The sequence below is a fragment of the Beauveria bassiana genome (assembly GCF_000280675.1).
Source record: "Beauveria bassiana ARSEF 2860 unplaced genomic scaffold BBA_S00010, whole genome shotgun sequence".
In the NCBI taxonomy this organism is placed as follows: domain Eukaryota; kingdom Fungi; phylum Ascomycota; class Sordariomycetes; order Hypocreales; family Cordycipitaceae; genus Beauveria; species Beauveria bassiana.
This window is the reverse complement of record NW_007930845.1, coordinates 171,867-187,337: the sequence shown is the minus strand read 5'-3', so window position 1 is coordinate 187,337 and position 15,471 is coordinate 171,867. Positions and strand designations below refer to the sequence as shown.

Here is a 15,471-nt window from a genome sequence, read left to right as displayed (position 1 = left end):
CCACGCTCGGCGCCCTTATCCTCGCCGAGATTCTCGACGTCGGCGCGAGGCCCGGCCGCGGGCTCGCTCTGCGCATCGTCGTCCCCGCGCTGCTGCTCCTGCTGGTCGGCGTCGTGCCCTGGCTAGAGTGCAAGTCGCTCGTCAATGGCGCCGGGTGGAGTCTGGGGCGAAGAAGAAGCGCACCGAGCGCCGGCGGTGGCGGCGGTAGCAGACTGCCCAAGCGCGCGTGGCTCATGCAGACTGTGCTCTTTTCGTGCTGGCTGTTTGCGTTTTGGAAGCTCGGCAGCGCTGTGCCATCGACGGCTGTCGAGGACTGGCCGCGCGGCGGCGCGAGCGGGGCTTCTTCTTCTCCTTCTTCTTCTGCTTTCAACAACGACGACGATGAGGCGCCGCTGCAGATGCTCACTCGCGGCTGTCTGGAGCGCATCGGTGTTGTCGGCATCTCGCTCATGGGCCTGCTCGCTGGCTTCGCCTCCGTGTCCGCGCCATGGCACACCTGGACTTCCGTTACCGACCGCCGCCGCCGCCCCGTCACCGATGCCGACGTCAACCGCAAGCAGACGGGCCTCGACGCCACCAGCGAGATGCTCGTGACGAAACGTCACCGCCTGCAGATGCTCGAACGCAAGGCCGCCGCGGACCTACCACGCTCCACCTCCACCGCCGCCGCCGCCGAAGCGAAAGCCGCCACGGGGCTCGTGGGCAAGATGATGGGCTCTCTTCGCGGCGCCGCCGGCGCTGGCTTGTCTGCCGAGGAGGCCGAGATGCGCAGCCTGCGTGTCGACATTGCCGGGCTGGAGACGATGGAAGCCAACCTGGCATCGAGCCTGGCCCTCGTGCGCGGGCGCCGCGCGGCCGACTCGCGCGCCGCCACGGCCTGGGGCCGCATGTGCCTCGTGCCGTCGTCTCTGTTCGCGTGCTACTGCGTGTACCGCGTCGCCGCCACCACCCTCACCACGCTGCGCCGCTTCCGCGCGCCCTCGGCCAGCTTCTCCAGCAGCGACCCCATCAACCGCTTCCTGGGCCTGCTCGCGCTGCACTGGGACCCGACGCTCGACCAGACGGCCTGGGCGCGCATCATCAGCTTCGTCCTGTCGGGCGTGCTCCTGCTCGCGAGCGCAAACAGCGCGCTGCAGACGTTCCACCTGTTTGCGCGGTGGACACCCGGGCTGCTGCGCCACGCGCAGGCCAACCTCGCGCTCGTCGTCGGGCAGGTCGCGGCAACGTACATGATTAGCGCGTCGCTGCTGATGCGCAGCCAGCTGCCGCTCGAGGCGCGCTCGGCGGTGGGCGGCGTGCTCAAGGGCGCGCTGAGTCCCGTGTTTGTGGACGGCTGGTTTGAGGGATGGTTTTTGACGGGCAGCGCTGTGACGGCGCTGGGTCTCTGGCTGGGACGGCGGCTGAGCGGTGGACGGGACGAGGATTGGGATGATTATGGTAATGAGGAGATGGGGGCCAAGAGAATGTAGAGGCCCGTGGCAGCATAGACAGCGTTTTTGGGAATCTTTTTGATCATCTTTATTATCTAGGCATGGAATCCTAGCGTTTTTTTAAACAATGTATATTAAGAGCTTTTTCACCCATAATTCACTTTGTTGAAAACAAATACCCTTTTACCGTCTGGTTAGCATAAGCTCTCTGCCTGGTGTTGCATCTCCCACCTCTAGACATTTTATGCTCCATTGTTCTCTTTTGCCAGACTCTTTTCATACACACGAAACCCATCCAAAATCGCCCTCCGCACGCCATCACTCACAAAGTCCATTGTCCTGCGCCCCTTCGTCCCGTCGCCCTCTGGCAGCTCGCCTCTTTGCACATCCTCCTCCGTCACCCACGCCGCCTCGCCATGCTCCTCATCCCTCAGCACCACCACCTCTTCCTCACCACGCACCGCCGCCGCCGTCGTCACCAGCGCCGTCACTTTGCCCCACAGCCTGCCCGTCTCCTCAAACGTCACCGTCAAGCCGTCGGCGTCGACGCCGAGCCCCTCGTCCTGCGGCTGTATGCCCAGCCCTGCGCGCGTCGCCTCGGTCAGCGGCTCCTCGGGCACCATGACAATCGGCGCGACCATGTGCGCGGCCGTCAGGCCCGTCTCCTCCCAGAGCTCGCGCGCCACGGCGTCGAGAATGGTGGCGTCGTCGGCGTCGACGCTGCCGCCGGGAATCTCCCACTTGAGCGGGTACGAGTCGGTGGCGGCGCGGCAGAGGAGGAGAGTCTGCGGTGGCGAGGAAGAGGAAGGGGAAGAGGAGGAAGAGGAGGAAGAGGGAGAAGAAGGGTTGGGGCGAAAGACCATGGCGGCGGCCATGACGCGCGCAATGGGAGGGTGGGCGGCGATAAAGGCGGCTTTGGATATGTTGAAGCGCGCGAGGGAGGCGTCGAATGTATAGTTGGGCACGGCCATGGTGTGGCAAGCGTAGGGAGACGGGAGACGTGGTTTAGACTGTGTAAGTGGGAAAGAGTTTTTTTTTTTTCCTTTTTTTTTGGGGGGGGGACCGTTGCGTTCTCTTTGTGTGAAATGGCGAGTAAAAGTTTTCTCGTGATTGGGGTTGCTTGAAGTTGTGGTTTGTTGTTAGGATGTGTCATTTCACATCGTCAAAAGCCGCAGTCGGTCCTGCCTTGTTGGAGTGGAGTCGACAAGGCATCAATGATTTATCAGGGTCGATCCGTGCACTCGGCGCTGAAATGAGCCCAGTTGGCTTGACGGTTCTCTATTCTCGAATAATATGTTATCCCTGGGCGGCACTGTTTCAAGTACTTGCACGCAGAGCGAATTTGCTAGGTCTGGTTCTCATTCTTTGATACAAAAGAGCGAAACTATTAGTCTCTGCTATAGCAAAGCGCTACTTTTAGTTACAATTCTCAGACACAGTTTGTATACAAATTCACTTCTGGGGCATTGGCCCAAAAGTATAGCTACCACCCAATTGTTGGCAGAATTGCGTCGTAAATTGTCGAGTCCCCTCAACAGAGCCTTTCAAACTTTCATCGCAAAAGAATGCCAAATATCCGACCTTGTGACAATCTTTACCGGGTGATGAACGTCGGAAAGCGTCAATCTCCATCTCCTCGATACCAGCACAAGTGAACAGCATATCCACTGTATCCCCTCGAGCATTGTCAGCCCGAAAGCGATACTGTATCTCAGCAGTTGTGGTGTAACTCTCTGATCGCTGCCGAACTGTCTTGTCCACAGAACATAGCCCACTCTGACGATCGTATATGACAGGCTGTGCCATCTTGTCCCAGTTGCAAATCGATTCGTCCATCTTGGCTGTGCCACCACAGCTTCGCAAAGCCGTCCGACAAAGACCACCGTTTGCTGGGTAGGTCTTGCACTCGGAAGTACTACACATCTTGGCAGAACACTGTTTCCGTTCATTGGCAGTGCATGGCCTCTCGCAGTATGAGCCCAAGGGAGAATGCTTGGCTTCAAGGACGGACCGCTCATATCCCGAGGCGCATTGAGCGGATCCAGTAGTGTAGTAGTTTACACATGGATCATATGCATTGCATCGCGTGCCACTTTCTCTCCGCTGAATGGTTGCCAAGGAGGCGGCGCAAGATTTCCAGGCGAAAATGGAAATCGTAAACATGATGTATGAATGGAAGTTCATGATGAGTCAATGTTGAAATTATGTTGAAGTAGTTTTGATATGAGTTGCGTTTAACGATTGAAGGTGGTTGATGTAGTATAAACCAGAGGAAACAGGTGATTGTCTAAAGGTAGTATAAGATAGGTCTCTTTATAGTATTGTATAATAAGTTGATAAAAATATTTGCTAATCATGTGCTGTCGTTTTCTCAGTCGGGTCCTACCATTGACTGAGAAAACTTGCTGGGTTCCATACAAGACACGGTAAGCATACAAAGGCACAAGAAAACTAAGACACAGGATAGTAGGACATGGCAGAGTAGGAAATGGCATCAAAAGACGCAGTATAATAATACCTAATTCTACTTTCGAAAGGACACGAGAATCTCACGCTTTGGCCACTAGTAAGATGAAATCAGCTTCGACATTTTACGCTTACCACCGATAGGTTTCGGAGAGACAACAACAGCTTTCCGCGACTTGAATTTAAAAGTGACATATTCAGCTGCGCTGTGTTTAGCTGTACTATGTATTATTTCCTACGCCGTGTTTTATTGTGCCCTGTTGTAACAAACACCTGTAATGTCATACTATAGCTGTTGGGCAATGCGACGCATTCTCTGCGTGGCCAGTACTTTAAGCTCAGACGACTGCACTAGGCGAGATTCTAAAGTCGGATCTGTCCAGTGACCTCTGTACGATCTCTTCTATATGGAAGGCAGGATCGTCGGTCAGTTGGTCACACGACTAGATTACGACGCTGTTTAAAGTGCAGCATGGTTTGAGCGCTGCATAGGTTCGCAGAGACAATTTTTGCGCCGGAGATCCTTTTTCTTTGGCATGGGGAAAGTCTGGTCTGGTCTCAGGCTGCTTCGCCCCTCCCCACCTTGATATGAAAACTATTGAAATGCACCCGCGACATTTCGGGTTTTTTCGGTATCCAATAAAACATACAATGGACGCAAATGTGACTCAAAATGACTACATGTGCTCGTGTATAGCATCGAAAAGATCTGTTGGTGTACACCAACCCACGTCATCATCAAATCATTTACCGAATTGAACACCTTTGAACCAACGCCTCTCAACAAAATAAAAAAAAAAAAAGAAGAAGAAAAAGAAAAAAAAAAGAAAAAGAAAAACTAAAAGAAAAGAAGAGAAAAGAAAAGAAAAGAAAAGAAAAGAAAAAACCCAGTCTTTGCCATTTAAACAAAGGTGCCCCTCTCAGGCCCAAAGTATCCGCGTTCTGGAATCGGCAGAATACCCTTGTTGCTTCCGTCGACGCCCGCGCCGCTCACCGTGTTTCCCCACCACTTGAGAGGATGCGGATGGTAGCCAATGGCGAAGAACATGACGAGCGCGCTGACGGCCAAGCCAGCGGTAAAGGCCGCCGAGAGGACATAGTTGTACTTGGCCCACCAGGCGAGGCGGTGGCGCGGGAGCCAGTACATGAAGACGTACGACAGTATGAAGCCGGGCGTCTTGTAGCTCAGGTTGGACGGCGCCCAGTGCTGGATGCCCTGGATGATGAGGACGGGATTCAGCCAGAGCAGCGAGGCGATAAAGGGAAACAGCGTGCGGTCCAGCATGGCAAAGGTGTTGGGCCGCAGCTTTTGCCGCAGCTTCTCCCTGACGCCCGGGAGGTATTTGGGGCCCTGGCCCTGGGCGACGAGAAACACCATGGCGATGCCGAAACCCATGAGGAAACACCACTTGAAGAGCGGGTAGAGGGAACCAAACATGCGATCGGAGCCGAGCAGACCCCACATGAGGGAGCTCGCGTACATGGGGTGGCCGTCGCCCATGCAGGTAAACTGCGAGGGCTGGTGCTCGGTGCAGAGCCCCGGGACGCTGGTGAGGATAAAGTTTTGGGTGCCGACGGCGACGAAGCAGGTGATGATGATTGTGCCAATCTGGGAGCGAAAGACGGCGCGCGGCGCAATCTTGCAGTAGTGGGCCATCTTTTGGTCCTGCACGTAGTTGTCGCCGTAGCCGGCGAGGGCCCAGGAGCCGAGAGCCTGGGAGAAGAGAAAGGCGTTGGGGTTGTCGGGCAGCAGGTAGCCGGTGATGATTTGGATGAGGGCGCCGAGGCCGAGGTTGGTGCCGGTCGTGGCGGACAGGAAGGAGAGGGGCACGGCGAAGACGAGGTTGATGGCGATGAGGAGGAAGACGAGCCAGACGGGGATGCCGAGCGGGTAGATTTCGATCCAGACGACGGACAGGGCAATGGTGACGGCGAGGATGGCAATGAACCACCAGTCGGGCACCTCGTTGTACTTGCGCATGGTGCGGTTGTGCACGTCCATGGCGTCCTCGTAGTTGCCCTTGCCGTGGCGCAGGCCGCGGTAAAAGTCGACGTAGGCCTTGGACATTGTCTTCCACTGATTGACCATGATGTAGAAGAAGTAGACGGGGTAGAAGCAAAAGTTGGCGCCCACCGTCAGCACGTAGCCGGCCGAGTAAAACGGCAGCGAGTACGCCTGCAGCTTGGCGCCGTCGAGCTTGTTGTCGACGACGACCTTTTTCACGTCGTATATGGTGCCGTCATTGGCAAACGCGGCGGCCGAGTTGATGGGCAGGTACGCCGTATTGTACATGTTGGAGTAGTAAATGGCCAGGATGACGAGGCCGCCGAGAATGGCGCTCAGGTACATGGTGCAGGTGGCGAAAAAGGGCTGCGAGAGCGCCGCGTACGACGACGTGGCCACGTTCCAGTCAAACGTCGTCAGCGGGTTGAACAGGCCCAGGCCGAGCCGCGAGCCCGTCAGGATGGCCAGCGTCAGGTTCTGCGGCGCGATCCACGTCATCCAGTTGAACGTCGAGAGCGCCTGGAAGAGGTAGCCCGGGATCCAGTAGTAGACAAACATGCCGGCGGCGCACACAAAGAAGAAGCGGTACCGCGAAATGGTCCAGCCGTTGATGTTTTCGCGCGGCTCCGGCTTGGTCAGCGCTCGGTTCATGGCAATGATGGGGAGCAGAGTCGGCCACAGCGCCTTGACGGGGTACACGCTGAATCTGCGCAGGTAGCCCGCAAAGCCCATGCCCATGAGTTGGATAAAGAGCGTCAGTAGCAACTGGTAGCCAAAAGTGACGAATCCTAGGCCGTAAAAGACGGGAGAGCGCTGGACAAGAATCATGGTATAGGCGTTGGTGCTGTATATAGCTATATTGTAGGTTATTGTACTGTACATTTGCTCTTTAAAGGTCCAGGGTCCGGGGTTAAGCGAGTGTCGGGTTCCAAAGACTGTGATGCCCCAGTCGGGTAAGATGGCTTCGAGAGTCTTTGCGCAGGGAAAGAGCATGATTTGAATGACGGCACTTCCCAGGCCTGTCTCTTCAGTTAATCAACTATATACATCACTGATGGCACCCCCTCAATTGGAGTATCATGTGGTGCGAAATGCGACTTACCAATACCAGGAAAGCGGCTATTAAAGAATGTGGCCATGAAAGTCCCAATAATGGCCCAGCCAACTCCCAGAAAGTAGGCACGAATCGTCTCCACGGGCACATCGTCATCATCCAGCGGGCTGGCGACGGCGCGCACGCCCGGATACGGCGACGAGTACTTCATCATGACGGCGTCGATGCGCAGGTCGCGCTCATACCACTCGCCATAGATTTTTGGTCCTTGCAGGTACTTGCGCATGCGCTCGCGCATATCGGCGGGGAAATTCCAGTCGTCCGAGTGAAACTCGTACGACTCTTGGATGATGGCGAGGGCCTCGTCCTCGGACATGTGGTTAATCTTGTCGCGAATGTAGTCGGCCTCGCCGTTGGGCGCGAGGCCCTCCATCATCTCGTGCGGGATCTGGTCGGCGTAGGGCACGCCGCCGACCGAGGCGTGGACGCCGTGCTTCTCGGCGTCCGGCGAGGGCGGCGGGAGCGCCTCGACGGCCTCGTGGACAGAGCTGGTGGCCTTTGTCATGATGGCTCCCGTGTAAGTAAGACCCGCTCCACGTTTGGAGGGTTCTTGTCAGTGACGGGTAAGATTTGGAGAGATGAGTGCCAGAGAGGACGAGAGGGGAGGAGAGGAGAGCCGTTGGGCTGGGGATGCGGGCCCCGACTTCCTCTTGTACATGGGAGGAAGCGTTGTCTCACTCGCACAACCCGCCTCGTTGTACTGGTATAATAGAAGGAAGCATGAGCGGGGGAGAGACGAGGCTAAAAAGGCTGGGGGGGAAAGCCTCAAAACACCCCGGCTTTCGGGGCAGGGCTATGGAATACGGTGTAATAGAATGGCTGCATTTATTGATGCTTTTCCCCCTCTTGTATCCACACCTTGGGTTTGCCGTCGGTTGTGCATGGGGAACTGTGAGGACATGTATGATAACGCCGGGGCTATTTAGAGGGCTGAAAGTAAAACGGCCATCTCGACGAGACAACGCCTACAAAGTCATGTACATCGGTCGCGAGAATGACACCTAGTTGTATTTATAAAGTGGCATCAAAGACGGAACATGCAAAAGATTTTGGGCTCGAGACATTTTCGTCTTAGAACCTGGGGTTCCCCGGACTCTGTGCCGATACGGGGCCGCTGTAATAAGAATAAGAGCGAGCAAGGGTCAAACCCCAGCTTTTCATGTAGCCTGTGGTGCCTGTCTCAGAGAAGCCAGCCGGGGAAATGGATAATACAGGTGGTGATGGCGAGCCCATCTTGACTTGAAGACTCACCATGTCTCTCCTTATGTGCTCCCAGTCACCTTGTCAATCTTTAATCCTTTTTAACCGAGGGAAGCAACAGCCCATTCCGTGTGGGGGAACCCCGTCCTGCGACTAATACAGATCCTCTTTCCAATGTTTCCCTCCCCATCATCCATGTCAAACCCCCCCAACTTTCAAGCCTGCGCCTTTCCTAACAAGGAAGCTGGACAAGTTGCGCTAGTTGGCGTAGCTTGCTGGCCGAGAGTCGGATAGCACAGCGGCAGAGATTCACCCAATTCGTTTTTTTTTCTATCTTTTGGACGATGAGGGGTAAATTGGGTTTTCTCCTGCTGTTTATTGCCTAGCCTTCTCTATAATTTTTTTGAACTGGATCGAGCCTCGTCTCGTATCATGGTGGCGTAATAACTAACGGATGGTTAGTTTGAGTTGGTGGCATCCCCGCGTGATCGAGTTGCTGCACCTCATCGGCTATTAGTTGGAAAATGCGACCAGTTGTCAGCTTTCCCCTCATTGCCTTTTTATTTCTGCTATTGAATAATATCTATAGTCTGCCCGAGTATGACTTGGCGCAATCAGCTTGCCGTGTATGCCAACTAGACGACACAGCTCTGGGCAAAAAAACACATCATCTCGGCTCGATCCGCTAAAATTTCTCCAGCCTTTATTAATAAATGACTAGTTAACTAGCCCTTCTCGCGTCTTGAATCCTGATTAAACCCATCCCATCATCGCCCGCCCGTCTTGGCCGTCTTGTTCGCCCGCACGCACGCCTCAACGCCACCAACGCCACCAACGAGCGACTCCATATTTTACTTGGCTAATACTTTGTGCATGAACAACATCGTCAGACCATGTTTGCAGGACCAAATGACTTGTAATCGCCGCTTCTGGTCGACAGTGTAGGACAAGGTTTCTTTTGCTTTCTTACCTTTTTTTTTCTTCTTTTTTTTTTACTCTAAAAGTTCGTTACAAAATGCAACGACACCACCCAAGTGCCTATACATTAAGCGAATAGTGTAAAAGAATACAATGCAACTGGTGGAATCAACCATCTCAAAACGTTCAAAGCTAAAGAAAGAAGAAACCAAGACAAACAACCCGATTCTAGCCTAGCCAACATCTTTAACAAGAAGCCTACTTGTTGCTAAAAAGCTGAGCAAACCTCTCCATGTCCCGAATCGATTCCTTCGAAACAGTAGGCCTCATCCTCTGCAGCGCCTTTTCGAAAAGCGCCTTTGTCAGGCAGACCTTGCTCAGTCTCTCCATGTACAGCGCCTCAATCTTCTCTTGCTTCTCTCTTTCTTGCTCTATTTTTTGTCTTTCAACCTCCCGCTCCATCTTCCTCTTCTCCCTCTCCTTTCTCCTCTCCTCCCTCTCCTTTCTCCTCTCCTCCCTCTTCTGTCTCCTCTCCTCCTTTCTCAGCTCCTTTGCCAATCTCTTGCTCTTTTCCGCGGCCGTTTCATTCGTCGGGGCGTCTCCAGTCTCATAAACGTCCATCTCATGACCCTCTCCACCAGCTTCGCCCTCGGGTGTGGCTTTGTTCATCGCCTCGCTGCCAGCAATTACGTTTTCAGAATCCAAGTTGGAGGCGTCTCTCATCGTACCATGTCCTGTTTCGGCGGCGGACGTGCCAGTCTCGGCGGAGCTATCTGCTCTTGTGAGTCTCACGGCTTCAGCTTCAGCTTCGGCTTCGGCTCTCTGTGCGGCCTCCTTGGCGTCTTTCTGGCTCATCTCCAGTACCCAAAGTAATGCAGCCTCTGCGCACACGCTCTTGAGGTCAGAACCCGAGTATCCATCCGTCAAGGCTGCTAATTCGTCAATGTCGACATCTGGGCCGAGATCGTCTTCGTTAAGCAAGACCCTCAGGATCTGCGCTCGTGCGGCCGTATCTGGCAGCTCAAAGTAAATCTTTTGGGGCAAGCGGCGTAGGAAAGCCGTGTCCAGATCACCGGGACGGTTCGTGGCAACGAGAACAAACGGCGCCCCGGGCTGTCCTGCCCCAAGTCCATCCATCTCTTGGAGGAATTGCGTGAGCGCAGAGCGCTGCCACGAGTGGTCGCTGGATGCGCGTCGGTAAAACAAAGCGTCGACTTCGTCGAGAAAAATAATGCATGGCTTCAGCTTCCGTGCCAGAGAAAAGGCTGCTCTGATGAATTTTTCAGTCTTGCCCACATACTTGCACTGCAATGCAGCGCTGTCGAGAGCCAGCATACTGCTTCGCATGCTGTTGGCAATGGCCCGGCAGAGATGCGTCTTTCCTGTTCCGGGCGGACCGTACAGCAAAGCGCCTGAAATCTGCACACAAGATAACAAATGCTTCGATTTGGCCTCAGTCTTCATTTTCGAAAGTTGGACAAGCTGTCTCATCATTTCTTTAATGTCGCCATTCACGATAACATCTTCATACTTTGTATTTTGAAGCTCTTCGACTTTGATGACAGAGGAAAGAAGTTGCGACTCGTATTTGTCCGTCTCGAATTTACGTGAAGGCTCACATACATCGATCTCTGAGCCGCTGTCTTGGTCATCGTCACTGACGACGCTGGCGCTTTCGGTATCGCTCTCTTGTTCCTCGGCTTTGAATGCCTTTCTTTCAGTTTCGGTGCTGATGAGGACTTGAGATACCACTTGCTCAATGTCCTCGAAAGTCAGTTTCCGCCCACCGAGAGCTCTCCCCTTGATCTGCGCAGCCATTGAATCCAAGAGCTCATCAGTCAAACTTATGTTGCAAGATGCTATAGCACGGTCAAAAGTCCATCTTGTTCTAGGAAGCAATATTTCCGAATCGAAAAATTGATAAGAGCCCCAACGAAGCTGGAACTTGAGCTTATTGACAAAGTCGGTCGAATTGATGTCATCTGGTTTTTGTGCGGGCTCTGCCGTGACAGGCACACCGACACATCTGATTGTGAAGACCGCAGAAGAGACAACTCCAGTCATTCGAAGCACGTAGCATCTGGGCCAACCCGGAATGACGAGAATGACGGGCTTACCAGCTTCTCTTGCTTTTACAACACAATCCCTGAGTCTAGCAAAGACAAAATCACCATCCATCTTGCCCTGAAACTCGTGAGAATCTGCGATATGAACAATCAATGGCTGATCAATAGATCTTGTAGAGGTCCCTGTTTCATGACTCTGATCGAGTCTCCCGCCATTGGTGTAGCCGTCTTGAGCACTGAGAATCGCCGCAAAGGTGTGCCTCCATCTTCCGCCGTCGGCGATTGCTTTGCTCGACTTTGAGAAATAACGGAGCACTAAACGATGAGCTGGACAAGTTCGAAAACAAGATAAACTTGTTGGCGCATCCTCTTCAGCTTTGAGCAAAGCTCGCTGGGTCTCTGCGGGCGTCTGGTCTTCGAATGCCGCAGCCAGCGCCTGAAAGTCGTGCAGGGTCAAGGTTATCAACGCGGCACCGAGCTCTTTTGCCAGGGCATCCAGGTATTCCGGAATCATGGGGAATCTTTGATCTAATAAATACGAAAGGATGGCGCCAATGTTGTATGTCGGAAACTCGCCGTCGGCGTCGCGTACGAGGCAAGAGGCCAGAGTGTCTCGCACCGACAAGAAGGTCTGACGGCATACTGTGAAAGCTCCATCTTGTCTGCCTGGGCAGTTTTTGTTGTTGGGCAGTTCCGAGAAGACGAGCTTGGGTTCAGTGGCAGAGAGCTGCGCTGCTGTCTTGACGTTGTCTGAAACGAATCAGCTCGGGATCGAGTACTCGGGAACCTCCAAGGCAGAGCTATCATTATTTTGTCCACTTGAATCGGCGGTTTGGACTGGGTCCGTATCGCTTGAATCGGAGGTTTGGACTGGGTCCGTATCGGGGTTTGAGGCCATAGCGAGATCGAGCAGTCGTAGTAGGCAATCGTCTTGGGAAAACTCGTATTATTGAGGTGCTCCATTCGAAAGAGGATGAGAGTTTCGTTTTATACCCCAAGCTTAGTCACTTTTCGTGAGTGCTCACCTGTTTCCCTTGTTCGTATAACCTTGTTTCGGGTGATTGTACAGTGAATGACATCTGAGTTGTGACTTGTATGCAACACCAATTTCTGACGGCACGGCGGGTACCTCCATCACAGATAGCAGGTAAACGGCACAGCTCTGCGAGAAACATTTTCACCGTGACAGAATCCGTTGGTGCCAACGCAGTGTGACTAGGTTCTGTTTAGGCAGCCATGTCTTGGTGTGGTTTGAATGTGTCACAACTTGGAAGCACATGTAAATTAAATGAACAATCCCGCTCCGATCGCGGTCATGGCCATGTTCAGTTCACAACCGACGGGTAATTTCTGGCAGAGATTAGCAAATGCCAGCAACGCCGCCAACAAATGCTTCGTTGCACTCCTTTGCTTGCCGCAATATAATCCATAACCCTTTCATTATTTCAAGGCCTCGTAGAAGCAGGTCAATCTTGCCTGCTACAGTGCCCTCCCAAAAGTAACACTAAAAGTTTAAAAGTAACCTAGTTTCTAATATTAAATATTACTATTTACCTATATAGCTTAAAAATATATATTAAATAAAATAAAGAACTTATTTATTTAATTAATATGAAATAACTTATTTTAATTAAATAACTATTTTAATTAATTAATTATAATTATTTTAAAACTCTTTATTAAATTAAAAAAAGACCTTTTTTATAAACTTAGATTATTAGTTAAGTAAAATATTATATATTCCTAAAATTTAATATTATAAAATTTAACTTATAAATTACTAAAAGAAAGTAATTTATAATTAAAAGCTTATTATATTTAAAAGTGTATAACTATCTTTAAAATACTAAAATAGTTTATTTTAAAAAAATACTATTAGTTTTATAACTTTATTTTTCTTCTTAAACTGGAATATTTATTATATTTTATTTATATAATATATATATTTAAATATTAAAGTTTTCTTATTTTTAATAGCCTTTTTATATTATTTATCTTTAATTAGGTATAGTTCTTTAAAGTTATTTTTATCTCTCTAGGGTAGTACGTTGTTTTTTTTTTCGGGTCACTTTTGGGTAGCCACTGTAGCTCACCAACCAGGGCGCCCAGTTGACAGGCGCTGCCGCATCTTGACGATGCACACTGTAGGCTTGAAATAAAAGTCGATGTAACTTGATCTGCAATTCAAACTATATCCAAAAAATTGCATGCTGTCCCATGGAAATTCCATCATATTAAATAACCTTGTGTGTGGCTTTCGGCCCCCCATTTCCCCTGTCAATCGCCAAAAGTCATGGCGGTCATCATGGCGTCACTGCCAGAAATGGCTTGGCCTGGACTAAGAAGTCACCAAGGCGGCAAGGTCTTACCGTCTGAGCGAAAAGCTTGTTACAGCCGTTGAAAATGGAACAGTTGTTTGGCACAGGTATACGTCATTGAAGTCTTGTGAGCTCCGCCGTTTTTATTCGCTCAATCGCCATAAATAGAGCTTCCCAAGCTTCCTCTCTCTCTTTACGCACCTTTCTTGCGAGCTATTCCTCATCTACTGTACCACCACTTACAAATACCTCCATCACCACCAATTCCTCACGATGCTCTCCTCTACTAGATCCGCTGCTCCCCGCGCTCTCCGCTGCAGGTCAGCTCAACTTTCCAGGCAAACACGGCCACAGATTCGTCTTCAATCGACCTCGGCCTCGACCTCATCCACGTCGCAATCCCATCTGGTCTCTGGTATCGCTGGAGGCGTCGTCGGCGCCGTTCTCTTTTACGGCGTTTACAGCTTCACACCAGCCGGTCGCACCGCCAGCACAATCAACAAGGCTGCTGTCGAGGCCAACAAGCAATACAAGGCCGCCGCAGCCAAGCTCCAAAAGGCCACGCCGGAGCCCGATGAGGCCATCAGCTACATCAAGGACCTGGCCTACTCATACGTAGCGTGGATTCCCGGCGGCCGCAGCTATGTCGACGCCGCCTTCAAGGACGTCGAGGTCGTGCAAGAGAAGCACAAGGAGGAGCTCAACAAGATCGTCAATGACGGCTATAAGCAATTCCAGGACCTGTCCAAGTCCGGTCTGAGCATTCAGACGGCCTCCAAGGCCTACGAGACGCTGGCCGATATTGCCAAGAAAATTGCCGACCTCTCCGTCGACGCCCTCTCCGACATTCTAGACAACCACCCGCAGGTCAAGGAGAAGCTAGGCGGCAACGTTGACAAACTCAAGTCGCTCGGTGAACAGTACGGCCCCGACGCCAAAAAGCAGGTCGACGAGACCTGGGGCCAGATCAAGGATATCTTCGCGGGCGGCTTCAGCGCCGCCAACATTGCCAAGGCCAAGGCTCTCATCGACGATAAGGTCGGCCAGGTGCAGAAGCTCGGCGACGAGGCGTGGAACAAGGGCCTCGAGGCAGCCAAGCCCTACCTCGACAAGAGCCCCAAGGTCAAGGAGCTGGTTGAGAAGAATGCCGACGCGCTCAAGCAGGGCAATCTCAAGGAGCTGTTTGACAAGGCCAAGGCGGCTGTCGAATCGGGCGACCTCGGCGACCTGGAAAAGTACGTCAAGAGCGCCGCCGACAAGGCTCAGTCCAAGGGCAAAGAGGTGGCCGGTGATTGGGGCCTCGACAAGTACTTTGATGCGCTGCCCGAGGGAAGCGCCATCCTGTCCAAGCTGCAGCAGATTCGCAAGATTGCCAGCGATCACAAGCAGGATGGCGAGAAGCTTCTGAACGAGACGGTAGACGAGCTGAAGCAGTTGCTGGAGAAGAAGGCGAACAAGGCGCAGGAAATTGTCGACTCGGCTCAAAAGGATGTAAGCAAGGAAGGTGACAAGAAGAAATGAACGAAGCAACCCTCAGATAGAAGCTACTCAGCAGTAAATCAGTAAATACAGCATAGAAACTTAATTACAATATTTTCTTGATTGGACTTGGATTATTGGTGGTGTATACGTATTCGACTGGTATACTATTATATCGATACTACTACCATGCGAAACCAGTTCATCACTACTCGTTATTGATACGAACACTGAACTGAAACATTTCGTTGGAAGCCACCGCGTTGCGATCTCGTAGCTTTTCCGCCGTCTCCGTCCCGAGCACCGGAACTCGGTATTCTACGGAGGCATTGTCCGGCACGCCTGCCACGGGGTACGGGAAGGGCAGGTACTCGGGCATGAGGCCGAGCTGGCGCAGCGTCGTGCCCTGATCCCAAGAAATGTGCTCGTGGTACAGCCTATCGCCTCGTATATTGACCACTGAGACAAAGGGTAC

At 52.3% G+C, this 15,471-nt stretch overlaps 7 protein-coding genes across 7 annotated transcripts in view; 2 read left to right on the top strand and 5 right to left on the bottom strand.

The window, feature by feature from the left end:
* Nucleotides 1–233: 233 nt before the first annotated feature.
* BBA_04411 (Protein GPR89A) lies at nt 234–1,469 on the top strand (the record flags this gene model as incomplete). Its single annotated transcript, XM_008599508.1, has 1 exon — nt 234–1,469. One exon carries the CDS (start codon nt 234–236, stop codon nt 1,467–1,469), a length of 1,236 nt encoding a protein of 411 aa, XP_008597730.1.
* A 203-nt stretch (nt 1,470–1,672) lies between these two features.
* On the bottom strand, nt 1,673–2,401 carry BBA_04410 (NUDIX domain protein; the record flags this gene model as incomplete). Its single annotated transcript, XM_008599507.1, has 1 exon — nt 1,673–2,401. The coding sequence occupies one exon, from the start codon at nt 2,399–2,401 to the stop codon at nt 1,673–1,675; it is 729 nt and encodes a 242-aa protein (XP_008597729.1).
* Nucleotides 2,402–2,882: 481 nt separating this feature from the next.
* On the bottom strand, nt 2,883–3,614 carry BBA_04409 (uncharacterized protein; the record flags this gene model as incomplete). Its single annotated transcript, XM_008599506.1, has 1 exon — nt 2,883–3,614. The coding sequence occupies one exon, from the start codon at nt 3,612–3,614 to the stop codon at nt 2,883–2,885; it is 732 nt and encodes a 243-aa protein (XP_008597728.1).
* Nucleotides 3,615–4,797: 1,183 nt separating this feature from the next.
* BBA_04408 (OPT oligopeptide transporter) lies at nt 4,798–7,520 on the bottom strand (the record flags this gene model as incomplete). The annotated part of the gene is made up of 2 exons (XM_008599505.1): nt 4,798–6,920; nt 7,004–7,520. 2 exons carry the CDS (start codon nt 7,518–7,520, stop codon nt 4,798–4,800), a joined length of 2,640 nt encoding a protein of 879 aa, XP_008597727.1.
* A 1,871-nt stretch (nt 7,521–9,391) lies between these two features.
* Nucleotides 9,392–11,713, bottom strand: BBA_04407 (MSP1 protein; the record flags this gene model as incomplete). The annotated part of the gene is made up of 1 exon (XM_008599504.1): nt 9,392–11,713. One exon carries the CDS (start codon nt 11,711–11,713, stop codon nt 9,392–9,394), a length of 2,322 nt encoding a protein of 773 aa, XP_008597726.1.
* Nucleotides 11,714–13,790: 2,077 nt separating this feature from the next.
* Nucleotides 13,791–15,038, top strand: BBA_04406 (uncharacterized protein; the record flags this gene model as incomplete). Its single annotated transcript, XM_008599503.1, has 1 exon — nt 13,791–15,038. The coding sequence occupies one exon, from the start codon at nt 13,791–13,793 to the stop codon at nt 15,036–15,038; it is 1,248 nt and encodes a 415-aa protein (XP_008597725.1).
* A 166-nt stretch (nt 15,039–15,204) lies between these two features.
* The window catches only part of BBA_04405 (LEA domain protein), a gene marked incomplete at both ends in the record, with an annotated part of 1,485 nt that continues 1,218 nt past the window's right edge, over nt 15,205–15,471 (bottom strand). Inside the window, one exon of the mRNA XM_008599502.1 lies at nt 15,205–15,433. Within this exon, the coding sequence (XP_008597724.1) occupies nt 15,205–15,433 (229 nt within the window). The remainder of the gene's footprint in view (nt 15,434–15,471) is intronic.